Raw genomic sequence first — 27,619 nt, 5'->3', positions numbered from 1 at the left:
ACGCCTTTGTGCATCAAGGGCGGCTGCACAAAGCTAGCCAAGTGGTGTATTTCTTGTATTTGTGCCGGTGAGCCTAAACCGAAAATGCCCATTACGCCCGTACCTGAGACTGTCCTAACGTTCTGTTGAAAGTGCCAAGTGAAAGGGCTCGCAACTCGAGAAAGGGAAAGGACCGAAACCAACAGGTGTTAGTCTGGTTGATGCAACTCTTCCACTGCGTCCTCCACACCATCTACTACGGGAGATGACGACTCGGTGCTCCATTCCTTTTCGTCCTTGTCTCTCTTGGCGTCCTGAGCTGCCTTATCCCCACGCGCTCGTATGAAAAAGTCAGCTGTACGAAGGCCTCGCACGTCTCCTGCTTTCATGGTTTCCATGCGTTGTCCACTTTCTCTCTGCCGCTGGATCATCTCACGGACAGGCACCATTGCTGCCTCCCGACATGCTTCTTTGATGTCGCTTCCTGACATTCCTGCCATCACTCTGGATAGATACTCCAAGTCAAGATTTTCCTGGTCGAGCTTGGTATCCCGAAGGATAATCTTCAGGATCTTGAGACGTTGGGAGGCATTCGGCAACGAGATGGGGAATTTCTTGGGCATCCGTCGAAGAATAGCATCGTCGATGTCCTGTAGGCGATTGGTGGCCCCCAGGATCAAAATCCGTTGCGGGCGACCGAGAGTGTTGGAGGAAGCCAACCCATCCCAGTGCGTCATGAATTCGGCCTTCACCATTCCACTTGCCTCATGTTCGCCACTATGTCGAGTGCCCAGGACTGCATCGATTTCGTCGATAAAGACAATCACTGGCTCTAGCTTGCGCGCCAGGGAGAAGACTGCGTTGACTAGTTTGTTCGAGTCGCCGAACCATTTGTTGGTAACAGTCGAAATATGCAGATTGATGAAGCACGCGCCGCTCTCATGTGCTAGAGCCTTGGCCAGCATGGTCTTTCCACAACCAGGAGGTCCGTATAGGAGAACGCCGGAAGGAGCCGCCAGTAGAGAGGAGGAGGTAGAGTATAGTTCCGGTAACGTCAAAGGGTATATCACCGACTCTCTGAGGTCCTCTATTATATCCGATAGACCCCCAATGTCATCAAAGGACACAGATATATCCTCTGGAAATACCAGCTCTTGCAAGATGACTTCTTCATATTGAGACAGGCGTAGATCTTCCCTTCGCGGTCGGTCCGCGCTTGGTTGGTTCGCAGGCTGGTTCTTGCGAGGATGATCATCTAGACGTCGTAATATTGCGGCCGACTGCAAGCGATTCTGTTCTTTCTGGTCCGCTTCGGGGTCGAGGTTCATCTGTGACAGGACATACTTGATCATATAGTAGCCCCCAAACATCTGGAGTCTGTTAGGCTTCGATCCGGTGTGAGCGAGCAGTCGACATACCAGAGGGACTGTGATGGCGAGTTCTTGAAGTACTCGATGCCACCAGGCACCATCGCCTCTATCGGGAGACATCATGGAGCGTAATTTCGGACTGCAGAAGATATGGCGGGATGCATCAACTGTTGGGTATGGATGACCTGAGGAAGCGAGGTTTCCAAAGACCGAAGACGGACCCGTCGTGTGATGAGGCTGCACCAGCTGGCGAGCCGAATCGCCACTTCTTCTGTGGCTAGTGAATGTTCCGCAGGCTAAGCCAAGTCCAAAGGTGGCATCGCTTTGTTTACATCACCTTCCCGTTTTGATTCTACTTGACTTTTGAGTGACACCCCGTTGCACTTCTACTGGGACTGGCATTACCTGATTGAACATCGATATGAAGGGCATTGCGGATCTCCTTGACTCTGACACGGAGAAGGCGGCGCCTTTTATTGATGAAAATTCGATTCTCTCCTCCGCCTCTGACGCGACCGACGCCACTGCCGCGAAAACAACGCAGGTAAAACGAGGCAAAAAAAGACACCGCGTCACGGTACCCTCAAAAGCAAAGTCGAAAGTGCAGAAGAGTGCTCCTTCGGAAGTGAAGAAGACCTCTTCCAGGCAGACTGCCGGCGTAAAGCGAAAGGCGGGTGAAGATCACTCAAATGACCAAGATTCCAACGGCAACCAGGACGAGACGCTCAGAGAATCCGAAGCCGAGACACAAACGGTTGCGCCGAAGGCTAAGAGAGGGAGGCGCGCCGATGAAAAAGCAGCAGCAGCTCCCGAAGCTGTTGAGACGCATGAGAATGAAGATGGTTTAAGGGAGGTAGAAGTGCCACCTGTCGCAGCACGTCCGAAACACGCCGCAAGTCGAACAAAGAAGGAAGCTTCAAAAGCCTCCACCAAAGCGACCGCTTCCACCAAGTCGAAGGCGGCCTCACACTCTCAATCTACTGCCCCGGAGCCGCAGCATGAGGAGACTGAGGAGTCAAGTGGAGAATTGGAGGCGCCAAAAGGCAGACCGATTGCGCGAGATACATCTAGAACAAGGCAGGATCCGCCTTACCGACGACGGGCAGGAAGCGCATCCGACACTGAACGAGGTGATCCTAATCTTCGACGTAAACTAGGGGATATCACTCGCAAATTCGAGAATGTGGATTTGAAATACCGCAATCTCAGAGAAGTGGGCATCAACGAGGCGAATGCGAACATGGAGAAGCTACGCAAGCAATGTGATGCCGCGATGCAAGCGTCAAATGACCTGGTTGCATCTCTCAGGAAGGAGCTGGCTACCCACGCTCCTCTGGCGCACGAGGCGCGCAAGCTTCGTAAACAGATGCAGACCCAGGAAGCAGAGATGGAAAGGATGCGCGAAACGACCTTGCAGCTCTCAACACATCTCGCTGACGCCCAAAACGAGATCAAAGGACTACAAGCCAAGTTAGTGGCAGCACGAGCATCATCGGTTGACAATCCAAAGCCTCCTAGCAGCGCGATGAAGAGTACTGCACAACGCCAATTGGCAGGGGAAGCTGCACAGGCCGCCCAAGTTGCACAGATGAAGGAGGATCTATACAGCGACCTTACGGGACTCGTTATTCTCAACGTGAAGAAGACTGAAGAGGGCGATACATACGAATGCATTCAGACCGGTCGTAACGGGAGTAAGTTTGAGCTGTCATTTTGCTCCGTTTACGAGCTAACGTTCGAAAGCTCTACATTTCAGGTTGTTCATCGATCAGGAAATGGCAAAAGGCACGAGTTTCGAGGAAACGGAATACCTGTACACGCCGCTTCTGGATCGTGACAGGGACCACGGGATGATGAAACTGATGCCCAGCTATCTGACTGAGGACATCACTTTCGCTCGACACAACGCAGCTAAATTCTATGGCAGGGTCGTGGATACCATCACCAAGAAAAGAGGCGACGAATGAACGAGTTGTACGATACAATCTTATGCTCTTCTGATGTTAGGATGGTCCAGGAGTTCTGGGCTGAATGTAATGTTGGGTGAATTGAAGATCCCCGCATGAGAGCAAACAGTCGGCTTTTCGGTGTATGGAGCATAGACAGGATTTTTGCCACAGTGCTGAGTGCATCGTCCGAAAGTCTATAGAGTTACGATGCTGGGAAAAGTCATTGCAGCAGCAAGCAGCAATCGATACACGGCGGGACGCGGTTTCTCCGCATCCCGCATTGCTCGTATCGATATCACCTAGCTGCGCTTGCTACATACCCTTGTTACCCTACTACCCCTCCCTGCCCTCCTCACTCCTCCCCGTCGCCCACGCTCACCTCAACTCATCTGCGCTAGTTCAATTGGCCATACTTCAATGCGCTGCTGCGTATCTCATCTATCACTTGCTTGACGTTGGAAAGCATCGAGACCCCCTCCTGCGTCGGGGTGCCGGCCCTCCGTATCGTCGAGTGCGTGCTCATGTCTGCCTGATAGTGGTCGGACCTGGAACAGCCATTGCTCATCCTCCTCCGACGACACAGAACCGTCTTCTGGTGACACCGCCATCTACTGGCATTCCCCCAGACCTTTAATATTGCGAGCATCTCCGCCACTATGAGGACTCTGCATCCAAGAACTGATATCTACCGAAGCCATCGAGTCAATGCAGTCCAAATTCGGACACTCTGGTGGTGGGGACGGCAGACAGGGAATCCTTGGTCTCCCACCGAGGACTTTGAAGAGCGTGTGAGAAGACATCACAGGATCATGAGAACAAGATACTACAAAGTTCTTCGGAGAAGAGCACTGTGGGAGCCAGAAGATACCTATATTCGACCTTGGCGTCACCATCGCCTCTGGGCAAACCGCTATTGCGATTACAAACCATTATCCTCCACAGGGGCCTCTGTTCAAGAAGCAAAAAAGTCAGATAATGAATATACCAGTGAGTCTGATACCATTTACAAAGACTTCGATGCTTTCCGAGCAGCTGTCGACCGTGCTATTGCACGAGATCCACATGGAACTTTATTCGGCAGACGGTTGCAAAGTCCGCCGTCTTCCAACAATTCGTCATGGACTTCGTTCTCTTGGTTTGCAGACCCGAAGGAGGTGAAGAAGGACGAAGACATGAAAGAGTCAGACCCTACTCCGACAATGACTAAAGACTCGATCGAAAAAGGGTCTCCCTCAGAAATTGGATCGGTCGAGCAAGTAATCCAGAAGTCGACGCTGGATATTAGTGAGGAGAAGTATGAATACGATCCAATTTCGATGAGAAAAGTTCCCATAAGGGAGCGATCGGCTGAGTCTGAACAAAAGGAAGAGCTTGAGCAGGAGAAGCAATCAGCAGCCCCGGAACCGAAAGGGCATCCTGGACAGCCAGAGGTACAGAGCCCGCCATCCGATATTGAGTCAAAGCAGCCATTCTTCAAAAACCTGTTCTTCCAAGAACATGGAGTTGATATACCAGTCAAGACCTACAAATCTCACAAAGTCTACGACTTCGGAGCTTCGGAAAAGAAACCGATTGATGAAGATACTGAAACAGTCCCGACCGGGACAGGCGAAGGCTTCGATAGTTCGAGAAAACAGGAATTCCGGGACCTGATGACTAGGGCCAAGGGCAACAACATCGACACAACTGCAATGTTTACAGAGGCCAGTGCACAGCCAGAGTCGGAACTCGTTACTGGCGAAACCGCCGCTCCAAAGAAGATCAGAGAGTTGCCCGAGCCAGATGATACTTTACCGCTGTTCTCGGGTACTACCTACGAGGCAAAGGCCCTCGGGGAAGCAGACGCCAATGCGTCAGATTGGCTGGTTAAAGAAGGGTTTCGACAAAAGACCGGAGAACCGGTGAGTGCCACAGATGCGCGGGACTCTGCGGTTGAAGTTCCGATCGAGAGACTCGTGAGTAAGCTTGAGCCGGCTCTCGACAGAGTTCAGGCGCGGGCTGCTCAAGACCAAAATGGCAAGTTAGCCAGACTGCAGACTGCTCTCGATCGTCAACTCTCTGGATACATGCGGCCCTTTTCCTCAACAGAGAAAGAAGCAGGAGCGCCAGTGGCTCCGAAAGAGGAAATAGTGGACAGCGAAGACTCGAAAAAGACAGAAAGAGCGAAGCTTGAAACGGACTTCGAGGCACGACAGAAAGAGGCTGCAAATGAAGGCATACTGTCGCCCAAGACTCTGAAGATTGAAACTCCGACCAACAAATTGACGAAGACCCTCAACAACGTCTGGGAACATATCAGGGAATATCCCAATGGTATTGTTGCCAAAACGGTGAAGTCCATGACGAACTTCAACGAGAATTACAAGAAGTATATTCGGCCCGATGCGGTGAAGGGATTGACTGAGAAGCTTGTCTTCAGAGACGAATCGTTGCGCAATACACCATCCATTTACAAGTCCAACGCCAAGCCCCGACCAGTAGAGCCTTTTACTCCTGCACACGACGTCCTCACAGATGAGCAAGAAAGGTTACGACGGACATCTGACTTGCGAGAGGCGACAGAGAATATGAAGAGGGATGCAGAACTGGAAAAGGCCCAGATGACTCAACTAGCTGCGGATATACAAGCTGTCTATGAGAGTGAATATGGTCCCATCAATTCCGATCATAGGCAGCCCGCGCAACCGTCTGCAGAAGTGTCGATTAAGGCCGAAGAAATGTCTTTCGCGTCGAGCACCTCCCAACCGGACGCGTCCAGACCCCAGCCGCTCTCTTTTGCCAATGTCAAACCGGGAGTTGCGACGAATCCGGCAATTGACGATCATATTAGCAAATTCGAGCCCAATTTTTCCAGGCTCGTAGACGAGGCGAAGCAAATCCATGCTGAGCTTCGAGATGTTGACGTGAAGGCCCAGGACCTTCAGAGTTTACGACATGCTGGAAGCCAGGCAGAAGCTAAAGAACAAATGGCAGAAGGAAAGCCGCCTCTCCACAAATTGAGCGACGTCATGCAAGGAGCAAAGGAAGTGAGAAGAGAATTACATGAAGCTCAGAACGTGATAAGAAGAATCGAAAGCGGGAGACCAGCAATCGCTTGGAGTGCTCCTCAGATGTCGGGTGTCGACTTTGGTAAGAAGAGGATTGACCTTAAAGTTCAGAAGACCCTCGACCCCCCCAAGAGCCCCTGTGAGAGCGTCGCTGCAAATGTCGAAACAGGCGCGCAGATCACATCAGAAGCTCCACGTGAAGAAGAGCTGAAGATGGTTCCCGAACCAATCCACACTCCATCAGGATCAGTTATTTGGAACGATGAGCAACCTCCACCAATCGAGAGCCTCAGAATCAGAAAATTTGATTCACCCTATCTTATTCTTGCCTACGACACCTCGACTGGGAAGGTTAACTTTTCTCCATTGAATCAACCCACCACCGAAATGCCCAAGTCCAGCAATGTGATTGGTATTCTAGGGCGCCTTAAAAACGCGCCAGAATTTCTCAAACATTTCCAAACAATGCAAAGAGCAGGATATTCGCTGTACAACGGGACAGAGAACATGTTGATTTTCCAGAAGAAGCAACCAGAGAATGTTACAGGCTCAGCCGTGCCGAAGACTGTAACAGAGGCACAATCACCCATGGATGGAGTAAAACCGACACCAACCGCAAATATCTCTCCTCGACTACCAGATCAAGAAGCTGCCACGGTTTTGGATGAGCTGCCTACCGAGTTGAACCCAGTCCCTGGCCCAGCAGCGCCTACAGCCCCTCCATTTCGCCCGACCCCACATCAGCCAAAATTGAGGAGGCAGGAGAAGGTGTTTTCCGGGACAATCCCTCCAAGTGTGGCGTCGTCATCATCGAACGCAACGGACGAAAAGCCATCAACCCCCGACTCCGATAGGGATAGCCCAGATACCCAGGAGGGCCTCTGGAAGCGTTTCACACGCGGAGTGAAATACACGCTGTTGTCTCTCACGGCCTTGGGCCTCAGCGCCTATTCTATCGGTTTTGTCGCAGAAGGGCTTAGTGCTCACGCACAGCAGCGGAAAGGGATCGATGATGGGGAAGGCCAAGGGCCAAGAAAGCGGATTGTCATGACAGGTCAAAGACCGGGGATCTTCAGCACAGAAAGCTCCCGATAAGGTAGAATGAACACTGCAAAAGCGCGTGCGGATTGAAAATGTCAGCGGAGATGAGTAATGATGCGGTTGGATGCATTCGTTAGGAGGTTGTGCATGATTGTCGCAGTGCGAGGCGTAGGGGGCGCTGGAGGACCATCAGTATGATGATGTATATACAAACCCGCTCTTCATCTTAGGTTATTGTCTTTATAGCGACTCTGCTCTAAGATACTAATTCGCTTGATGGCCGCTCGGAAAGAATACATTGTCTTATGTCTCATGTTCCGCCACAGCGATAACTCACTAGCTCTCCCGCAAGGCTGACAAGGCTGTAGGAAAGGGGTGCTGTTGGGGCTAGGCGCGCAGCTGTGCTTGCTGTGGTGTCTACACAATTCGAGTGTGATGATCGACATGTTTCGCCCATTAATTGTGCTAACGTGAACTGGCACCCCGCTCCTGGTGTTGAAAGTTTGTCCTTTAAGCGGTTCGACCTCGCAAAATGTCATTGTTGGATATTTACCTTCCTCTTTGGGCTGTGTCTTTGACCCGATTATTACATAAATTTACGTAGCGAAACTTGGTGGAGTCTCACCCTGAAAATACTTCATCTCATATCGAATATACCTCCCTTGTCCCTCGCCCAGAACTCTCCTTTCCCGACACGGAAATAGACAGTGAATACCTTTCCAGGACTGACCGGGTTTTCTTAGGCTCTATCTGCTCTTGGAGAAGACAAAGCAGCTCATACGCTCAACGATTCGATATTGGCTAGCACACTCCGTGCACGAAGGAGGGAAAAGTTTCCGGGGAACCGCCAACCCTTGAGTCCTCAGCAGATTGAGAAACCGAAGTACCGAGAATCACGCTTTAGCTGGTACAGCTCAGCTTCAGGTATAAAGCTCATCATGGCCTCCGAGACAGTGCGCGCCCAATTTCAACCTGACAAGACCCGCAAAACGGTCCTGATAACAGGCTGCTCGGCTCACGGCCTCGGACACGCATTAGCAATCGCGTTCCACCGTGCAGGACTGCGCGTCTTCGCCTCGGCACGGAACCCAGACAAGATGGCTGAGTTGCAGGCATTGGGGATCGAGTGCTTGAGGCTGGATGTATTGGATGAGGAGAGTATCAAGCTGTGCGTGGAAACCGTTAGGGGCTTGACGAGGCGAGATGGGGAGGTCGAGGGAAGACTCGACTGCCTCGTCAACAATGCAGGCGGAGGTATGTTTCTGCTTCTTCTTTTCTCCCGCTGTCATTGATTCTTCCTGGTCGGGTTTGGTTTTCTGTGTCTAATGCCGCGCTCTCGTGCGTGGACTGTCCTGCACCTGGACGGTGGATACGGTTGCTGTGGAAGGGTGATCCTCCGGCATGAGAACTCTTCATCCTCGGAACTCATGTTGTGGAAGAGGACTGACACTCTCACCACGTTGGAAGGTTACAACATGCCCGTCGCCGACATCTCAATCCCCGAAGCAAAAGCCCTTTTCGACCTCAACGTATGGTCCTGCATCGCCGTCACCCAAGCATTCCTGCCTCTGCTGATCAACGCCGCCAAACCCGACAATTCAGCGCCCTCCTCCGCCGCCACTACGACATCCAAATCCAAAGCCAGTCCGCGTCACGCTCCAAGCCTCATTCTGAACAACACGTCCGTCTCCTCTGTCGAGCCCACGCCGCACAACAGCGCCTACCACGCCAGCAAAGCCGCCAGCGCCATGTTCTCGACGCACATGCGCATCGAGCTGCAACCGTTCAACATCCATGTGATCGACCTGAAGACAGGCTGTGTGCATTCAAACTTCCACGCCAACCACCAAGGAGGCAACGCCGCCCTGCCCGAGGGGAGCATATACGCGCCCGTGAAAGAGCAGACCGAGAGCGCGATGCGCAACGCGTTCCCCATCCGCGAGGACCCGGATAAGTGGGCGAGGGACGTCGTACGCGATGTCCTGCGACCCTGGCAGAAGGCTGCAACCCGGGAAAGCACGCCGCTGCCGTTGGAGATCTGGAGGGGCACGGGCGCGTGGCGCACCTGGTTCTACAACTGTACCTTTTGGCCTGTCGGGTGGTGGGATGAGTGGTGGAGAAAAGCCGTCGGGCTGGATCTGTTGAGGGAGAAGGTGAGGAGGAGCTATGGAGCGTAAGTGGTGAATGGAAATATCTGGGCAGAAAAGGGGAGGAAAGGGCCACATAGACAGAGAAACAGAAAGGTAAGGACGTGAAGGGAGAAAAGATTCTTGGATCATTACTCCAATTATCTCGTCCTGGTGGCCCTCGACATGTACGCTTCACATCCTCAATCAAGTATGAAGAAAGCCAGTCCAATCTCACGTTAAAAACCATTCCCTTGACCCATTAAGCCTCACCCAAGACTTTTTCACCGGCTCGCGCCCCCAGTCCGGCGGCCAGTGCACAAAAAGATTTGTTGTGGGTATTACATCGTATCGTGTACCGTTCGACCACGACGGGTCGCAGGGACCACGTATGGGGATGCCGAGGAAGCAAAACAGAGCTTCGTCGGTCCAGCTTTTGTCTATGTACCTCTCCCACAAGGTACCCTTGCCGAAAATGCTGAGGACTGATTATGACAGACAGCCAACCAGCAGAGAAACAACCGTTAAGGCCGACGCCAACACCTGTGGATCAGTTGTGAAAAGTCATCCAAAGAGAGTCACAGCTCTTCGATCATGGTCATGAATTTTTTTCTCATGTTCGCGTTGACGACACCGCCGATGCCGAAGGCGGGCTGTTCGTTCAACGATAGGTTAGCTGCTGATCTCGCTCTCGTCTCTGCAAAGGAGAAACTGGCGGAGGGAATGAACGAAAGGAAGAAAATTGCAAGACTTACAATGATCCTACCCATCCGCGCGAATGCACTCACGCCCCAATCCCTTACAACCCGAGAATATCGCTCACCCACACCCAGCCGACCCTGCCGATTGTACAGATCCAAGCCGAGTAGATGGATTGGAGTGGATATCAATTGGATGGCCGCCGGGGCCAAAAACTGGGCGGTATTCACCCTTCCCGACTCCGTGGAGAGGATGCGAGAGAACCGCGACCTCATCTGCGGGGGGAGGTTGGCGAGCTGCGGTGCGATGATGGAGGGCAGGTTGAAGGACGCGAAGATCGTGAGACAATCCCGCACGGCAAACAGGGCGTAAGAGAGCTTGGGAACGGCAGCAGCAGCCGGGGAAGAAGATGCAGCGGCGCCGAACATTCTCGCGAAGCACGAATCTTTGTACACACAGACGGTCATATTCACCGAGGAAGTCGCGATGAATTTCGTCAGGCCTGAAGAAACCGCGAAGGCCGGCTTCGAGGTGACGGTTGAGCGAAACGTGTCGACCGTGTTGGCTGTCGTGTAGGTCGAGAAATACAGGGCGAAGATCAGCAGGAACGGCCTGGAGAAGATGAACCTGAGGGGACGGGTGATTGGTGGGCGCAGGGAGCGCAGGAGGCAGGAAGAGAAGGATGCGCCATTCGCAGCTTTCTCAACTATAGATCTGGTTCTTGCTGTTAGTGGTACTTACTGTTTGAACAGAACCCTTGCAGGACGTGATGCAAGCAGACAACACCCAAGCAGGACTTGAGCCAAACGGGAACGCCGCCAGCTTAACCGCTCGCTTCTCGACGCAGACGCCGAGTATGAGATCTCCGGAGAGGTACGTACCGGTCTATGACGGTAATGATGGGAGCAATCAAAGCGGAAGCGCTTGCAGCAGAGGTGAGATCTGCACCCAGTCGCAATCCCAAATTCGCTGTGTTCCACCGCGCCGGGTTCTTTTGCTCCACCGAGACATTTCTCACCGAGGGGAGGTGTATCTGAGGTTTGGGGATGGAGACAGCTTTTGAGGTGTTGGGCAGCGTCTTTGAAGGCTCCTCGTTTGGCTTGGGTTCGAGGAGAGGTTGGTGCTGGTGCGGCATCGTGATCGCAGAGGCCCCTGCGCGTCGTGCATTGAAGCCGCCTCAACAGGTCTAGCTGGCCGTGGTCCGTTTCAAACTGCGACGGAACAGATCCTGCAGAGCCGTCTGGACATTATCGGGTCGTTCTCGCCTGGCCAGCTGTGTTGCTGAGCAAGATCATTGTCGACTGGGAAATTCAACCACATAATCCGCGCCGTAGATGGACTTGGATTGAGTCAGTCTGTCTTCGGGTCATTACTCACCGATCCGACATCGGCCCGGATCCCTCGCACTGCGCCTTGCCATGTTGGATCCTTGGGCTGATCGCAGTCAGTGGAGAATTGTACATGGAAATTGAATGTCATTGTCGTGTTGAGGAGAGAAATATTGCCCGCCGGATATCTAGATCAATTTTATACCTGCCTAACTTTGTCGTCAACCGCCTCGGAGCAGATCCATAACGCTTGTGGAGCGACCGCGGCCGGTGCGAAGAGGCGCAAGACGAGTGGAAATGTTATATGTATATGCGTGGGCGAAGTTGGGTATGAACAACATTTTATGGCCAGACGTTTCCCCTTCTCAATGGCTTTGGGTTCGTCATCATAAGTCCTTCTTTTCGCGGGCGATCTTTGCTTCAGCCTGCAAGGCCTCTTTTCTACCCGTGCTGTGTCTCTTGCCCACCGCATCTTCTCCGCCGATGGCCCGGAAAGCCTGGTAGAACGTCCATTCGACAGCCTCCTCCACAGGTTCGTCAAAGATGTACGGCAGGGCGGGAACCACTGCTAGACCGAGCTGTAATCTTGTCAGTGTCTAGCAAAGAGTGTTTTGAACGGGTTACTCACTCCAATTGGAGCCCAAGTTCTTATTGTTGGATTCGCTGCGTTCTTGAGTGCCTTCCCGGAGTACTTCACGATCGAATGGATCGTAAGCGCCGGCAATCCCATCGAAGCGAGACTTTGGAACACGGCTCTCTGAGCCATCACGGCCCGATAGTCTTCAATCGCAGGGACGTGAACGGGCTGTTGTGGTGTCTGGGCATCGACCATCCCCACAGGCTCCTTTGTTTTTTCGTCGGAGTCTGCTTCGGCGTGAGGATGTAGCAGCCTCTGGTTCCTCTTATAAGCCTTCCAACCCTCGTGGCCGACATCACCAAGTACATATGCCCATGACACGGCGTATGCGCTTCTGACAAGGTACGGGTGCGCGACTGGGCGGAAGGACTCGCCAATATCCGACGTGTACGCCACATATCGATGTGCACTCAGCATGATCGTGCGCAGACGGTTCGCATATGCGGCGTATCGCATGCTCGTCTCGGTAGTGTCCGGGCCTTCGCCTTCGTAAAAGCTTTCCACCCAGTCATCTTGCTTGTCAACCAGCTTTTGAAGGTCTTTGTTCAACTGCTCTCGTGGAAAGGCAGAATTCGGGCGGTCCCCTTCCTTGCCGGCCATGGTGGGAATGGAGATGGTATAGGATGCTCAACAGGCACGTCGGGAACTGCCTGTCGCCCAAGATAGCCGGCTCACATTTAAAAGAAAAACTGACGGATGAAGAAGGGCCTCAGGTCCACGTCGCGTCAAAAATGATTGACCTGTGGCTGCAGCTTCTGTAGTCTCTCTACGAGGTACGGTAGCGTCTCGCCAGGCCGTGCAAGTAGCCTGACGGCAGCAAACTGCAGAGACCATCGGTATGACTCGCCGTAGTCCGGCGGGCCGTTCAATGAAAGCTCCTACAGCTCAGACGCAAAAACTCGGTCCGCAGTCGACTTGCTTCCTCTTTTTGCAACCAGCACCATCCTCCCAACGACACCGTCAGATATTTTCGCAAAGCTTTCGAATCACCAAGATGGTTGCTATGTACAATGTCGCAGGCCGCCAGGTCGGATCACACTGGGTATGTCGACTTGCTCAACCCTGCTCTGTCACAATTAGATCCACATTGAGGGATGCCTTCCCCTTTGACCTCGACGACTGACCATCTGTAGCTGGCCATAGCTACGCTCAGCACCGCATTCGGTCTTCCCTGGCTGCTGACAAGAGGCGGTGGATCGAAAAAATCAAGTACACCTCCGATCAACGCCTCGAGCAAGGACGAAGAGAAGTTCATTCAGTAAGGAGCCCATCCAGCAAACCGCTGCCGGAACGCCCGACCTAACTGGTTGGCAGGGAATTCTTACAACAGGTGGAGCAAGAAGACAAGGCAGGCAAGATCTCAGGCAAGGAGGCGCATTAGAGAGGGGACCTGCAACACAGAGAGTTCACGGTTGGGACGAACCTACGCATTGTACATAAGCTAGACGGATTGAAAAGCACTACACCCGACTTGACCCCCGGTGGACAGGGGCTGATACCCCAGTCCTTGTGTTATCATGGTCTTTATGGTCTCAGTTGGAACACTTCCCCACCCTCCGTTGGTCGGCCCATTTTGACATCAGCAAAGCCTTGCTTCAAGTCCATGACAATGGAAAACAAGGTTTGGCTCGTGCTCTTCTCACCTACAGCTCTGTTGATAGCGGTGGGATAGTTTCTCTCGTCCTTCAAGATCTCCTTCAAGCTTTGCACGGACGGTTTGTCGATGTCCCTCATCAGCTGCTGAATTCGATCAAGCCTAAAGGGCGAGTCATTGAGGAACAATGCCCCGTCTACCTTGTGTTTCTTGACCAGGTGGTTAGAGTGAGTACAGGAGCCACGCAACGGGCCATCCGTGTCCATGGGCAATTCCACAACGTCAAGCGCCGTGCATTCAAATCCAACACCCCCAGTCGACGCATCGGCAATGGTGATGTGACATGCCGAAGCTAATCCAGCTTTGCGAAGGGCATCTGCAGCCGCCTCCTTGGACGGGCTATTGAGTACCGTCCTCAGCGCAAGATGGCAGGGAAGCTTGTCAAATGATACGCCAGGCGCTTGAATGGCGTTCAGCGTGACGCCGACGCCTGCGGAGTTCATGCCGATCTTGCCAATAATGCCGCCTTCGCTCATCATATGGATCCTGGGCTTGCCGGGCTGCTCGATGGAGAGACAGATGATGTTGGGCGTCTGGTCAAAGTTCCAATCCCAATTCTGCGCCAGGAAACTCCCGTCTGACGTCTTCCAGGCCACGGCGGTACAGCCGTCGCTCAGCATGCCAAAGGCAATCTCGGTGCGGACATTCAGCGCGACAACTGATTCGAGATCGAGGCCAGCCCCATCGGCAACACCTTGCATTTCGTCGACATATTCAGGGTATGAAGTTTGTAGCCAGGGAAGGGACTTTCGAGCTACATCCTGCACTTGTGCCCAGGAAAGCTTGGTCCTCTCCTTGAAGAAAGCGGAATAGAAGGCAATGCTTCCGTGCACCTCGGTTTTGGCAGCTTCGCCGTGCTGACGACCAATCTGAAGGGTGCGTCAACGATGGATCTCGACGAGTCTGACAACGTGATCTCACCTCGTATGGCGTTCCTGAACACTTGATATGCTTCATCCTGAGGCGGTACAACGATCTCTTGGACTTTCGGCGGGGTAAAATGGGCAGAGAATGCTACACAGGCAGGGCAGGACCAGGAGATCAATGCCATATTATTCATTGCCTTTGCCCTCGGGCCCCGCAACTGCGAGATGCGGAGTTGCGCGTGAAGCGCGGGCGATATCTGTTGTATGTACGGGAAGCAGTGTTAGCGGAGTCTGATAGCGTCGACGTCTGGTTGTACTGTAGAGGGCAAACCGAGCGGTAGAAGTCCACGGTGATCAGAGCATGCCGCCCTTTGTTCTTGGTCGCTTGCTGCTCATCATGTGTTCTGTAGGTGAATTCTATGGCTGAAATCGACTTAGTGGAACAAGTTCGTTCTCGCCACTGCTCCCGGCGCTCTCCCACTGGGTCTGCTGTTGATTTCCTTCATTCGTCCCCCACTTCCGCGATTCTCCAAACCTCGCTGCAGTCAATACCCTTCTCAAGTTCTCAAAACACCCTTCACCAAACTCGCGTCAATCTGCCCCCGCTCTGGCAAAGCCGTACGCGTGTCAAGCCGAATGCGGGTCCCTTTCCCTCTGGCGCTGCGCATTGGCACCGACATCGTTGCCACGAACCGAATCTCGTCGCTACTCCAACCAGATATCCGACGCCTAGTCAGGCTCACCAATCGTTTTCTCCTTCCCCAAGAGCTCGAGGATCTCAGGCGCCGGTTCCCGCATTGGAATGATGCAGACGCCTTGGATCAGTTCGCGAGAAAACAGGTCGCCGCCTGGATTGCCGGCCGTTGGGCCTCCAAAGAAGCCGCCAAAAAGGCCTGGGACGCTTCATTACTCAGCTTTCGAGATCTAAGAGTCGGAATTGAATCCGACGGTGCTGTCCATGTCATCTGTGATACCCGTCTGACGGACTTGGACTCAACCACTTCGGATCATTCCACAACCTCGCCCAGCAGAGTGACCGAGCAGATTGCTCAACTCAGCATCAGCCACGACGGAGACTACGCCATCGCTACAGTCCTTGCAACACCACTGCATCCTGATATCTCGGCCGAGCTTGGGCGCAGGAAGGCCGAGGCCGAAGCAAAGGTTAAAAAGGATCACTGGCCTTTTTGAGGGATGACTCATTCCCGCAACCAGAGATGCCATACTGACCATTTGAAGAAAAAGCATCTGTCTGTCCAGTAGAATCAGACCTCTGTGCGAGCACGGGAACCCACGATGGCGATGAACCAAGGCCTAGAGCCCTTGCCGCATGAGCACGATCCTCGATGGACGGCAGTTGACGAATATACCAATGCTCACCTGCTCGCACCGTCTCGGAACAAATACCACGAGGCGCTGGAATTTGCCCATTCGAATTCTCTCGCCAGAGGTCTTCCCGACATAGCCGTTTTTCCAGGACAGGGGAAGCTACTGTCCATGCAGATCCAAATCACCGGTGCCAAAAACATTCTGGAAGTCGGCACGTTGGGGGGATACTCTGCCATCTGGATGGCCGCAGGGGCAGGCGAGGACGGCAGAGTGACCACCGTCGAAGTCAATCCGGACACGAAGAAAGTCGCCGAAGAAAACATCGCGCACGCCGGGCTGAGCGATCGCATCACCGTCCTTCTCGGCCCCGGCATCGAGGTCCTCCCCGCCCTGCTCAAAGAGGTCGAAGCCGGCAAGCGCCCGCCCTTTGACTTTGTCTTCATCGACGCCGACAAGGAGAACAATCTAGCCTATTTCGAGTGTGCGCTGCAGATGACCAAGTCCCGGTCTTGCATATTTGTCGACAACGTCGTCAGACGTGGCCGGTTGGTCGACGAGGCCGCCGCCAAAGATGATCCTCGAATCGCGGGGACGAGGAGGCTCATCGAAGCCGTGGGTAAAGACGACAGAGTCGACGCCGTCGTCATCCAGACCGTGGCGGACAAGAACTACGACGGTTTCCTGATGGCCCTGGTCAAATAGGTCCAAATAGCTCTGAGAATGAAGTGTATCTACATGTGGTTATCTATCAGCCAGCAACCATCTCTTCAGCTCCAGATGCCAGTGAAGTCAATCTCGACACTCGTTTTCTGCGCCTCCGGAAATCTAGCCGCCGCTGGGGGAGTGGACGATGGCATAGTCTAATCTTCACATGGATTGTGTCTGGAATTAGACGGACTTGGTGGACCGAGAACGGTCTTTTCATTTCAATACTCGCCACCCATGGGGATCAATTGGACCGCGGGGCCGCCAACGCGCTCTGAGCGTCATTTGCTCACGATGCGTCCGGGCGAATTCTACATACGAGTTTCGTTTCAACCCACTCCATGACGTTGTTGACATTTTTCAGATTGATTCCACTCTCCCCCACTCGGCTCTCGGCCCTCAGCTCTCCTTGTCCAAGTCCGTCACTGTACCTGGCTTGTGCGCACCCTTCTTGTTGTTCTGGTCCGTGAAGACCACGGCGGGCGCGTGCCCTGCTCCTTTGACGTCGTCCCGCGCCTCCTTGGCCTGATTTTCGCTTGTGACGGTCTGCTCGACCTATAGAGCCCATCAGCACACGCGTCAATCAGCGACATTGTTGTCTTCTGGGCTCCCTTTGGAGAGATATAGATGTAGACAGACAGACAGACAGACAGATGTGAACTGGTCACGTACCTGTCCTTCATGCTTTCCTCTCCGATACCGTGTGTGAGCGATGAGTGATTGTCAGAATCGTTCTCCTGGGTCTTTTTTCCTTCGTTGGCTCCTGGGTTCTGCTTGCAACTTACAGGCGTCCTGACTGTATCACTCTCCTCAATTGACGCTCCGCCCTTTGATTTGATACCAGACATGCTGGCCGAGGATAGCGATGAGGACGACCAGTGCCTTTTGTCTTGGTTGATGTGTTGAGACGTCTTGTTTAGGTAGCTTCTAGATGTAGTCGTTATGAAGGTCTAAGAGAGTTCAACTGTACATTGACGTGCGGAAGGCAGACACGTTTTGGCCGTGGAGAGTTATATCTAATATGAACCTTTGTCGTCACCCTTTGGTAATGCGCAACGGATCTCGCGTCTTCATTGGTCGGAGGAAGTTTTGGGTCCGGGTACGGATCTCCGTATGTACTTCGATACTTGCCCTGTCGATCATGCCGAATGCAAATAGCAGGTAAATCAACGACCAGCTCGACCTGTGTTGGAAAGACGGCATGGGAAAGGACGGGGCGCCTGGCGTGGGTTTGCACAATTTGCTGCGATTTGCCTAGGTCTCTGAGGTTTCAGGGAATTATATCGAATGCCCAGCGGACAAGCCATCGGCGTAGATGGCGATGCCTCGCTGGCATTGCGGGAAGAGCAACATCCAGTGGGCCGTTCAGATGGTGCACATAGCCTTCCCTTCTCGCCCTCCTTCAACAGTCGATCTCCATCTCAGCATAGGCCGGGGCCCGGGGCAAATCTGTAGATCGTCACGCAACTGGAAGAGCTTCTCCAGCCAAAGCTCTGGGATTCCTCCGCTGGGGAGCCGACTCGACGTGTTCTTCTCTAGTTTCTAGTCACAGCATTTCACGGTTCTTGCGTCCTCGAGTGAGTTAAAACCATCACCCACAGCTGAGGCAGGATAAAAGCCACAAGAATACCGAGGTCGAGAGTCAGGAAAAGAACCTACTACCGTATAGTTAGGAAGCAGACACACTTACCCAATACAAATGAAAGAAGAGGTATTTGCGCCCTCGATTCGAGCCACGAAGCGAAGTCCTTTTGGGGTCGAAGACTTTAGCACCAACGGTTCCTCTTCTGCCTCTTCCAAGGTTAACTGTGGTGTGAGTTGCCGCTCCTGCTGAGGGTCAGGGACGTCCAGATCCTGTTTCATGCAAGCCTGTTGGTCTCCGGGCAGCTGATCGCGTGCAACCTTTGTCCACGTCCGACATCTTTTCCTGCCCCTCGGCATTCGCATCCAGCAATTGCAGAATCGTCTTCGCATTGTCGAAATCAAAGAATTCAATCAGTTCTCGAGGCGAAACCCCCTTGCCGAGTGGAACGAAAGGTGAAGATATCTTCCAGTCACCGTATCCGACATCCACCTCGATAGTCGTGCGTCGCTCTCTCTCAAGGGTTACTTTCATGAAAACCTCTCGGCTTGTTGAAACCCCTCCGGAGTCCTGAAACATCGAAACCCACATATGGGGGTCTGCATCGTATTCCAAAACCTTTTCAATCATTTCCCCAAAGTCCTTTTTGCTTTCGCCATGCAAAACAGGAACCATTTTACGTACAGGGAAATGTTGCCAGAAGCTCAATTCCGCAGCAAAGCCGTTACTCGCAGGGCAAGTGTGTATAACAGTGTTGGGAGAGAGACCTCGTGCCAGCATAAGCTCCAGAAGCTTCATCTTGTTGCACCGGTAAATCACCTAGAGGAAGACCCCATCAGCTCTGTCTGTTATCTGTTGGGCCAGTTCTTTGCCTTCCCCATCGGTCGCACCGGGCAACTTATCCCGAACGTATTTTTGAATATCTTCTCCTGTGAGATCTCGAAGGCGAAATCTCCTTTTCGCTAGAGAAGGCGTTCATGAAGACCAGGTCCTCCCTGCGGGAGACACAGATCTTGATGTCGTCCGGTGCAGCGGTGGACCAACTGCAAAGCAGCTTGGCGAGATCTGCATAGCCGGCTTGAGGAGTCTTTTCAAATTCGTCCAGACCATTGATGAAGAAGCAGAAACAATGCTCCTTGTACAGATTCCGGATGATTGATAAGACTAGACATCGCCGCCCGGGTTTGCAACTTCCAGAGATCGATCTTCGTTTTTACCTGCCAGAGCGTCGACTCCAGCTGAGCCCATAGGTCAGGCAGGACGTCGGGGATGAGCTCAGGGCACACATTCAGCATCTCATAGAGACCCCGGACAAGGCCAATTAGGGGATTTTGTTTTACTGTTTAAGAACCCCTCCAGAAGAAAACCTTTGCAAATATTAGTTTTCTGCCGCCTGTCGGAACTTGTTAGTTTGGCTATTTCGGAACTAATGCGGCTGTGTAATTCGCTCGCGGGTTGTAACGTAGCTGCCCAGTGTTGTAGTTCGGTTTCGGTGTGAGGATGGTTGCACAGAAACTTCATCAATGTGCTTTTCCCTGACCCTAGTTTTCCGGATATGTGAAAGATACCTCTTCCGGCTGACAACCAATGTAGAAACGACTCTTCGCTGGAAGTGTCGCCATTCAAGCTGCCTGCCTGGGTGGTGTCTTCAAAAATCCATTCAAAGGATTTGCTATGTTCTTCGGAGATATGTTCGAATCTTGTGTCCAGGTCGGCGTAGGCTAGACTCTCTAAAACACGTTGCTGTTTGATTTTCTGGAGACCTTCTTCTGTAAAATGCAGGAGTTCCCGGAGTTGTTCTTGGGCTTCACGGCTAATGGATGTAACCCTAGTACCGCGGCGAAGTTGTTCAACAAGCTTGTGAAGTATCCCAAGTTTCTCAGGGAGACCTTCTGCAGAGGTAAGTAATGTATCCAGTCTGCCCTTTGTCCCAACACTGTAAAACGATTACCTTCTGCCCAATGAGAGGTGGAAAGTGTACAACCTGGCTAAAAAGCTCAGTTGAAATTCAAGGTTGTTTCGACAGCTCTCCAGTCTTCCTTCCAACTCCAACCTTTGTCTTTTATATTTCTGATTCTTCAGTGCAGCCCAAACGGCCGGGAGGGTGGAACCGGGATCTTTCGCTTTGAGCTTCTGCAGAGGATCGAGAATTTGGTCGGCTAGAATCTTGCATTCATTTGCAACGCGGCCGAGAGCCTTCTCATCTTTACTTTGCTGGGAATAGAGCGTCGAACTGAGCTTCGAGCTTAGATTGATCTTTTCGCTCACGACAAATTCCAGGCTCCTATTTCGCTCGGTCGCGCCGGGCATGGAACCATAGATTTCCTGGGCGCCCTGTATGATCTCAGCACAAATCAACGAACTGCACTATGGCCGAGGCCAAGCCAATGGCTGAGAGCGCCTCAAGCATCGTTTCTGGCACCAAAGGATATTGATGAAAGCAAACGTGGTCAATTAGACATTCGTTGAAGATGCTGGGAGAGGTTGAAAGACAGTGCGCAGCTTTATGTGCCGCATACCAAACAGCACTTTTTCAGCCGCAACCACATCATCCAAGACGTGGCTCCGTGGGCGCATTGTGTGCCTGATTGTGCCTACACCAAACAATGCCATCGTTTCCGCAGCGGGCACAGCGGAAAACGCCTGATTTTTCTGTTACAAACCTTGTCAACCTCTCAAACTTGGTGAGCTGAATGTATTTGATTCCGAGATCGCCATGGGACACGTCAGGAATGAACTGGACGAACGGATGGGATCATGGCGTGGAGGGAGCCTTGAGAGGGAGGTGCCCGATGACCACGGATCCTGGGGGTATCACCGTCTAATCAGGCCAGGCCCGGTCAGAGCTGCAATCGTCAGTCAGGACTGGTATTGAGCCTGACGAGTACGCAGGCAAAGTTCGGGTCGAATAACCTTCTCTGGAGGCATACAACTCAAGCTCTTGAGGCCGCACACAACTGCCAGCGAGCCAAGTTCGCCGAGTTTAGGGCTAAACCCGTTTTGGACAATGCATTTTGGCCCCAGTCCAGGTCGCACTCCAACCTTTTGAACCCAGCGAGCGCAACTATCTCGAATTTATCATCGAGTATCCACTGACAGGGCATTAGCTTGTGCACGGGGCTGCCGTGTATTCGCCCGGAGAGCAGACCCGACTCCTTGATGTGGTCGAACGGTCGATGTATGCATTCTTGTTTCATCACGCTGACTTGACAACCCCCCTACGATTGTACCGAGGAGACGACTTAGCTATGAAGAGTCCCGAAGGCTCTCCTGCTGGCGTTCTTCTACTTCCAAGTTCAATGAGCTGGGCAAACACAAAGTCATACCATTCGAAGTCTTCTGCTACAGCAGCTCGCCGCTCGATCTGCGGCCAAGGTCCTCGAGATCGCTGCCCTCAACCGCGAGGCTATTTCCCGACCACGGAGCTTTCACGACAACATGCGGGAACGTCCTGGCTGCGGCCGTGTCCAACCGCTCCTAAGGCGTGGCCATTGTTCGTGGACTGTTACCCTGCTTCCCGCACTCATTAAGAAAAGCCAAAGTCCTCAAAGCCGTCGTAAGACTAGGTGGATGGGAAGGTTCTAATTACCCCAAAGTTAATAAAGCAGTCCATAAAGGGGAACCTCGAACTGTGGATGCTGTTGATCGCGGGTCAACAGCGACGGCTGGATTCCGGCAGAATGATTTGCAGTTTGAAACTCCAACGACCGCTGTCCGTGTCCACTCCAATGAATGCTTCCATTGGGGTTGGGGACAGGTGAAGCTAATACCTACCTGCAGGATCTCCTGGACGTCCAAGCACTATGGGAGTGGCGGACTATGTAACCACACCGGCCTGCGGAGACTTGCTCTATGCTCGGCCCAGGCCTCCTGGCTAGGTGGTACAGAGCACAGCGTTTCGGTATGTCACACGGGTGTCTTTTAACGAGTGTCCATCAATATCATTTATGTTTTATCTATTTTCATTGTACGTTGAAAGGCGCGGGTTTGCTAGGAACTCACGCGGTTCATGGTGCGGTTCTGTCCCCATTGTGGACAGGGGCAACGGCCAATCTTGCCGCTGTGGCAGCGCTGTGGTCGCTGAGTTCGAGTTCGGGTCCGTAAAGGGGTCTGAAGGCCCTTCGGCGCCGTTGTAGTTGTAGGAGTCACTGCGCTTGTACACGCGCATGGGGATCATCTTCTTCCCGTCCTGGCTGGCGCGCAGTTCAAAATGCTTCGTCCCGGCCTCTTCATTGTCCGCCAGGAACCAACTCTGCCGCGATTCTACCCTTTCATCGACGTCTCCCCATCGAGCCCCTGCCCTTTCAACGTCGGCGGAGAGGTCCACACTCATCCCGCCTTTGCTGGCATCTGTCGCGTATGTCCCGGTGCCGGTGCCAGTGCCCTTTCCCGAGCCTTGGCCCGCCCCTACCCCTTGGCCATTGTTATTGGAATACCCTGCGCGTCTTCTAGAGCCACGTGCAAAGCTGTTGATGGACTCGACAAAAAAATGTCGGAAGAACGGCTTCAAGCTTGGGGCGCTGGCAGCAAAAAGGGCTAAGTACAGTTCCAGCACCGCCCAGATCCAGGTGAGCCACAATGTCCAGGTGAAATCGTAGTCGACATTCAACAGATTGTACATCAGGACAGTCCGCACCACTCCGGCGGCGACTGCCATGAACCCCAGCGCAAAGAGCGCGTACAATGCAATCTTCTGTCTGCGGGGGAGCTCTAGGTAGTACACTAGGATCAGTGGCAGCAGGGTGCTGTAGAAATCGCCGGCCACACTGAACGCCGACGACGCAGGGAGAGCCGCGCCCTCGGAACCGCAGTGGAAGTGGTGAGTCGCGGCCCAGACAGGGTCGAAGCTGTCCCAGTAGGAGTGAAGAGGGCGACAGAGCAGCAGGAGCGTCAGGGCGAACGAGACGAAATACAAAATGTTGTAGGCGATGCCGATCCAGGTCGCAATGAAGAACGCCCGGCTGAATTTGACACTGAGACGGCGGTAGAACAACAGAACCGAAATCTTGATCAAGGTGATGCCGATAATATAACACCACAAGCTGGCCCAGATGTTGGCGCGCGCCCCGACGAAACTATCGGGCGGTATGTCCCATACGTGTCGGCCACTGTAATAGTCCTTATTGCCGATTATGACCAGAACAGTCAAGGCTGTGAGAAATCCAAGGGCGATGATCACGAGAAGATCATCCAAGCCTGGCGCCTTGGTTATAAAGAGTCGCGAGTACACTCGGGCCGTGCAGATGATGATGCCAATGGCGGCAAAGATGATACACATGTACACAAGGCCAGGTCCTCTGGTATGGGGATCGACATAGTTCGGTTTCGGGAAAGAAGCAATAACTGAAAGCGGTGCTAATGGTACGACAGTCAGTATGCGCCCGCTCTGGTGATAGCTGAGCACTCACGGTGCAATGTGTCGACCATTTTGATTCCGATCGTGATGGAACTATACTGGTTGTCTCGGACAGCCGCGAGTCTTGGGGACTAGACACGCTAGCAGCAAGATAGCATGCCACGTTGTCTGATGTATGTGATAGGATCGCAAAAAAAGAGTCGCTGTGAAGTGTGATGTTATGAGACACTCATATCTCGTTGGAGGGGTTCGCAGGTCGCAATGTACCCGTACACTGGACACTGCTAGGGAACACACGTTTCAAGCTGGATCACCAGGAAGCAGCAGGTGTTGAGAAGTGACTATGGTAGAACAAGGCGAGGGGAGAAACGAAATTGCAAATATCCCCAGCTGAGAGACAACATCTGAAAAAGAGATGTTTCCAGGCTTATGCTTGGGAAGAGCTGGTGGAGGATTTGCGCAGGATTTGGGTAGGACGCTTGCCCTGGGGATCCACAGACGTGGGAACGCCTCCTACTGCTTCCCTGTGCCATCCTCGCATCCTTGCGCAACGGTATGCTCTGTGTAGATCCTTTCGCAACGGCTTCTTGCGACGACGAGGCTTGCCCCGGTACCGAGCAGTTGGTCGCCGTTTAGTTGGAACGCAGGCAGTTTGAACCAGCTGCTGGGGCCTCCAGGTGGCGTCCGGGAGATCAGACGCGGTCGGTATCTCCACTGCCAGAAGGCTGGTGAGGCCTGAAGCTATGCTGAGAACCGCGAATGAAAGTAGCCCCTAAAGTGGTTCCTGATGCCCTGGACCTGCATGATTTGTTGATAGGGATACAGGAAAGCACAGGGATGTGGTCTGCGGGGAAGAAAACTCTACTGTTGATCGCCATGGACTAGCTGTCGACTAACTCAACTCAGGAGTTAGCACCCAATATGGAGCCATAGAAACTCCGTATGACGGAGTCTGTTCCTTGAGGATTCCGCTCTGAAACAAACGGTCCCCTTGCAAATCCACCCTATCGAACATTATTGCACATTTATGGGAATATTCCGCGGGGACTGTCGAATAGTACCCAACTAATTAGGAAACGATAATCCACGCCGACAGGCCCCAATATCGAGATTGCGGACACTGAATGTCGACTCTGCTGGGGCCTTAGGTTCCTGGCTCGAGCTTTCAGAGACCTGAATAGGGAAGGGGAACCACGTCGTCGCGATGCATCAAGCCTTTCGCTAATTAGGCATGGCGATGGATGTCGCTTACGTGTTCGAACTTCGAAGAAGTCGTAAGTAGGACCATGGTGTTTTGCGAGCTTGTGGGTTTAGGAAGACCTTGGTCCTGGATGTATATCTCGAACGGTGCTGAAAACCCCTTTCGTCCTATCCTAGAGAAAATCGCGAGAATATTCCGGGAGCACTCCCTGGTAATCCGCAAGGACGCGTTGCTGTCACGAATTTGCTTTACCTAAAAGCTGACTAGGCGATTTCCGTGATCAATTAGGAATGGAGGGAAAGACAACCGTGAATCCGACTACTCTCTGCTGGGCGGAAAACTAAAATAAAGTAACACAAATGTGCCCCCATCACATAAATGTCGAAACTACATAGTATTCAATAGTCAGAGGTGCGCTCAAATGAGCCATCCTAAGAAGTGATAGAAAAGGGTGCTACATTAGGATCCAGCGCCTTCCACACAAACGGCATACCCTGGGACAACCCATTCTGGTCGAATGTGCGTGCGGCGACCTGTTGGCTGAATGCCTGCATACTGCTGTAAAAGGTTGATGCCGCGGATTGAGTGGCGCTATTCATGCGGCTTAGCATCGAAGGATCGTCAAACATGTGCATCAGCGTGCGATTCGTGCCAACAAAAAAGGGGCGTACAAAAATGGCTGCCACGCTGAATTGCTCTTCGACCTTGTCAAGCGGCGGAAGGAAATCTACCACGTTTGTTGAACCTTTGGACGAGGGTGGTGGCTGGTAGAGGGATGGAGGGTGGAAGGGAAGCGTAGAACTAGCGGAGAGCAACTCGTTCGTGTTGACCGTGTGGTGCGAGGTAGAGGCAAGATGAGCCTACGAGGAGGAGATTCGTCAGCAGATCTGTTCCGAGTATAGAGGACAAATGTCAATTCAGCTTATGTGCTCACCATGTGTGTTAAAGCATCGATAAGGGCGCTTCTCGTCGTGATCGAAGGGAAGTCAATCGCCTTTGCGGGGCCTTGTGACTCCTTTACCCATGCTTGCATTTCGTTGTCGGCCGTAATATCTGAGTCTTTGGAGTAGTATGAATTCACAAAAGATGTCATGAATGCATGAATGGCATTATAAATGGTCGACGCGTCTTCGTAGAAAGGGAAGTTTTTCAACGCGGGGCCAAAATTTGAATTGATCAGGCCGCGAGACTCAAGCTCGGCCGTAAAATAATTTGCTTGGAAGCGGCCGCTACCTCCGTTCTCATATAGGTTCGTGGTGTAGTCTTGCGCCGAGGTGCCTGTGTAGGCAAAGACCTGGTCGACTGCCGCGCCCGGAAGGAACAGGAGGAGCTCTGCCAGCGGCTGGATAGCGTACACCTCGTACATAATGCGGTTCAGTAAAGCGAGAACAGGATGATTGTCACTGAGGGTTCGGATGGCAGCTAGGTATGCAATCTGGACGACCTCGTGAGTGCTCGCCAGATGATTCCACTGCGCGAACCAGAAGTCGTTGACGTTGTACATGATCTTTGCGAGCAGCCAGTCGGCAGGGTCATCCTTTGGCGTGTAAATGAGATTCGATCCTACATTGGTACGGATAGCTAGCGGCAAGAATTCTCCTGATGTCTGATCAATGTAGAAGAATGCGTCGCATGCGGCAGAATATCGATCGGTGGGGGTGAGATCTTTCTGGTCTCGATAGTCGGCATAAAAGAGTCGACCGTCTTCAAACAGCTGTTGGAGTGTCATGCCTGTGATTTGCGTTGTAATGTTATCGTCGACATTGAACTGTAATGTATCCGATGAGGGATTAAGCCTTTTCACCTGGTAGGGGCTGAACGAAAGGCGTTCCATTGAGAACAGTAGGTCTTGGGTGTAATTCGTCAACATGCCCGGAACGGGGCCAGATGGGAGAGTTGCCTTCCAATGGCCGTCGTAAAGGAGGGTGTAATCGTCCAAGGTCTGCAGGCCATTGTACTGAGGAGCCGACACGGTACTGTCAGTTGTATCTGCGGCAGCGGCCACAAGGATAGGGGCCTCATCGAGCTGGATCAGAGCTTGGTCGGCCGCGACCTTCGCCAAACCCAAGACGCCAGTGGGAAAATAAGGTCCGCCAGCGACTGGAGGTCCATACAAATAGCCGGCTTGCTTCGTCGTAATATCCAATGCTCTTGTCAAGTCGAGAAGGTCATTCTGCGGTAACGAAAAAGGCGGAAGGAGTGAACGGCTCTTTAAAGTCGGTAGCCTGGGTACCGCAAGAGAAGTAACTTGGTTTGTTTGCAGCGCGACCAGCGCGAGCAGATTAACGAGTGACGGGTACTTCATGGCGGACCACTAGCTCTCTCAGCTCGCGTGCAATAGTCCCTTGCGAATGGATGAATAGGCGCCGCCCCTACTTCTCAAGAATCCCATACTGCGAAGAGCGCCGACTCTTATACAAGGAGAATGAAGTCCATAAGCTGCATGTTGCTTCCGGGTTATCCACGCGCACCGTTGCGACATTGACATTGAACTAGCAATGGCAAGGGGTGAAAGTGACACAATCCTCCATGAACCGAGATTGCACTTCGGCGGCCCTCATAGTTGAGTTAGCGGGCGGGGCTGGATCGACACCTATAGACCCGATACGGTGATGAGGCTGCGGATATCAACCAAAGATCTTCAATGCTCAACAGCTAGCACGATCAAAGCGGGTCTCCACCACAAGTTGGGACGTAACATAATAAACAAGCCTCCTTCGGCCTAGCTTTCCGCTGATGACAGTCCATTT

At 52.8% G+C, this 27,619-nt stretch overlaps 15 protein-coding genes across 15 annotated transcripts; 6 read left to right on the top strand and 9 right to left on the bottom strand.

The window, feature by feature from the left end:
* Nucleotides 1–188: 188 nt before the first annotated feature.
* Nucleotides 189–1,469, bottom strand: Z519_07767 (uncharacterized protein; the record flags this gene model as incomplete). The annotated part of the gene is made up of 2 exons (XM_016765497.1): nt 189–1,349; nt 1,398–1,469. 2 exons carry the CDS (start codon nt 1,467–1,469, stop codon nt 189–191), a joined length of 1,233 nt encoding a protein of 410 aa, XP_016618466.1.
* A 301-nt stretch (nt 1,470–1,770) lies between these two features.
* On the top strand, nt 1,771–3,316 carry Z519_07766 (uncharacterized protein; the record flags this gene model as incomplete). The annotated part of the gene is made up of 2 exons (XM_016765496.1): nt 1,771–3,043; nt 3,093–3,316. 2 exons carry the CDS (start codon nt 1,771–1,773, stop codon nt 3,314–3,316), a joined length of 1,497 nt encoding a protein of 498 aa, XP_016618465.1.
* A 638-nt stretch (nt 3,317–3,954) lies between these two features.
* Z519_07765 (uncharacterized protein) lies at nt 3,955–7,440 on the top strand (the record flags this gene model as incomplete). The annotated part of the gene is made up of 1 exon (XM_016765495.1): nt 3,955–7,440. The coding sequence occupies one exon, from the start codon at nt 3,955–3,957 to the stop codon at nt 7,438–7,440; it is 3,486 nt and encodes a 1,161-aa protein (XP_016618464.1).
* Nucleotides 7,441–8,324: 884 nt separating this feature from the next.
* Z519_07764 (uncharacterized protein) lies at nt 8,325–9,563 on the top strand (the record flags this gene model as incomplete). The annotated part of the gene is made up of 2 exons (XM_016765494.1): nt 8,325–8,640; nt 8,854–9,563. 2 exons carry the CDS (start codon nt 8,325–8,327, stop codon nt 9,561–9,563), a joined length of 1,026 nt encoding a protein of 341 aa, XP_016618463.1.
* A 527-nt stretch (nt 9,564–10,090) lies between these two features.
* Z519_07763 (uncharacterized protein) lies at nt 10,091–11,346 on the bottom strand (the record flags this gene model as incomplete). Its single annotated transcript, XM_016765493.1, has 3 exons — nt 10,091–10,165; nt 10,268–10,925; nt 11,093–11,346. The coding sequence occupies 3 exons, from the start codon at nt 11,344–11,346 to the stop codon at nt 10,091–10,093; spliced, it is 987 nt and encodes a 328-aa protein (XP_016618462.1).
* Nucleotides 11,347–11,925: 579 nt separating this feature from the next.
* On the bottom strand, nt 11,926–12,776 carry Z519_07762 (uncharacterized protein; the record flags this gene model as incomplete). The annotated part of the gene is made up of 2 exons (XM_016765492.1): nt 11,926–12,117; nt 12,168–12,776. The coding sequence occupies 2 exons, from the start codon at nt 12,774–12,776 to the stop codon at nt 11,926–11,928; spliced, it is 801 nt and encodes a 266-aa protein (XP_016618461.1).
* Nucleotides 12,777–13,170: 394 nt separating this feature from the next.
* On the top strand, nt 13,171–13,557 carry Z519_07761 (uncharacterized protein; the record flags this gene model as incomplete). The annotated part of the gene is made up of 3 exons (XM_016765491.1): nt 13,171–13,218; nt 13,310–13,434; nt 13,491–13,557. The coding sequence occupies 3 exons, from the start codon at nt 13,171–13,173 to the stop codon at nt 13,555–13,557; spliced, it is 240 nt and encodes a 79-aa protein (XP_016618460.1).
* A 143-nt stretch (nt 13,558–13,700) lies between these two features.
* Nucleotides 13,701–14,787, bottom strand: Z519_07760 (uncharacterized protein; the record flags this gene model as incomplete). The annotated part of the gene is made up of 2 exons (XM_016765490.1): nt 13,701–14,699; nt 14,752–14,787. The coding sequence occupies 2 exons, from the start codon at nt 14,785–14,787 to the stop codon at nt 13,701–13,703; spliced, it is 1,035 nt and encodes a 344-aa protein (XP_016618459.1).
* Nucleotides 14,788–15,332: 545 nt separating this feature from the next.
* Z519_07759 (uncharacterized protein) lies at nt 15,333–15,887 on the top strand (the record flags this gene model as incomplete). The annotated part of the gene is made up of 1 exon (XM_016765489.1): nt 15,333–15,887. The coding sequence occupies one exon, from the start codon at nt 15,333–15,335 to the stop codon at nt 15,885–15,887; it is 555 nt and encodes a 184-aa protein (XP_016618458.1).
* A 105-nt stretch (nt 15,888–15,992) lies between these two features.
* Nucleotides 15,993–16,727, top strand: Z519_07758 (uncharacterized protein; the record flags this gene model as incomplete). Its single annotated transcript, XM_016765488.1, has 1 exon — nt 15,993–16,727. The coding sequence occupies one exon, from the start codon at nt 15,993–15,995 to the stop codon at nt 16,725–16,727; it is 735 nt and encodes a 244-aa protein (XP_016618457.1).
* A 402-nt stretch (nt 16,728–17,129) lies between these two features.
* On the bottom strand, nt 17,130–17,578 carry Z519_07757 (uncharacterized protein; the record flags this gene model as incomplete). Its single annotated transcript, XM_016765487.1, has 2 exons — nt 17,130–17,285; nt 17,516–17,578. 2 exons carry the CDS (start codon nt 17,576–17,578, stop codon nt 17,130–17,132), a joined length of 219 nt encoding a protein of 72 aa, XP_016618456.1.
* A 989-nt stretch (nt 17,579–18,567) lies between these two features.
* Nucleotides 18,568–19,110, bottom strand: Z519_07756 (uncharacterized protein; the record flags this gene model as incomplete). The annotated part of the gene is made up of 1 exon (XM_016765486.1): nt 18,568–19,110. One exon carries the CDS (start codon nt 19,108–19,110, stop codon nt 18,568–18,570), a length of 543 nt encoding a protein of 180 aa, XP_016618455.1.
* Nucleotides 19,111–19,608: 498 nt separating this feature from the next.
* Z519_07755 (uncharacterized protein) lies at nt 19,609–20,622 on the bottom strand (the record flags this gene model as incomplete). The annotated part of the gene is given in 2 exon segments (XM_016765485.1): nt 19,609–20,248; nt 20,264–20,622. 2 exon segments carry the CDS (start codon nt 20,620–20,622, stop codon nt 19,609–19,611), a joined length of 999 nt encoding a protein of 332 aa, XP_016618454.1.
* A 1,642-nt stretch (nt 20,623–22,264) lies between these two features.
* Nucleotides 22,265–23,739, bottom strand: Z519_07754 (uncharacterized protein; the record flags this gene model as incomplete). The annotated part of the gene is made up of 2 exons (XM_016765484.1): nt 22,265–23,667; nt 23,721–23,739. 2 exons carry the CDS (start codon nt 23,737–23,739, stop codon nt 22,265–22,267), a joined length of 1,422 nt encoding a protein of 473 aa, XP_016618453.1.
* Nucleotides 23,740–25,300: 1,561 nt separating this feature from the next.
* On the bottom strand, nt 25,301–27,174 carry Z519_07753 (uncharacterized protein; the record flags this gene model as incomplete). The annotated part of the gene is made up of 2 exons (XM_016765483.1): nt 25,301–25,729; nt 25,804–27,174. 2 exons carry the CDS (start codon nt 27,172–27,174, stop codon nt 25,301–25,303), a joined length of 1,800 nt encoding a protein of 599 aa, XP_016618452.1.
* Nucleotides 27,175–27,619: the final 445 nt, after the last annotated feature.

Source organism: Cladophialophora bantiana (genome assembly GCF_000835475.1).
Source record: "Cladophialophora bantiana CBS 173.52 unplaced genomic scaffold supercont1.11, whole genome shotgun sequence".
NCBI lineage: Eukaryota > Fungi > Ascomycota > Eurotiomycetes > Chaetothyriales > Herpotrichiellaceae > Cladophialophora > Cladophialophora bantiana.
The sequence above is the reverse complement of the archived record's forward strand: the minus strand, read 5'-3'. Positions and strand labels throughout refer to the sequence as shown.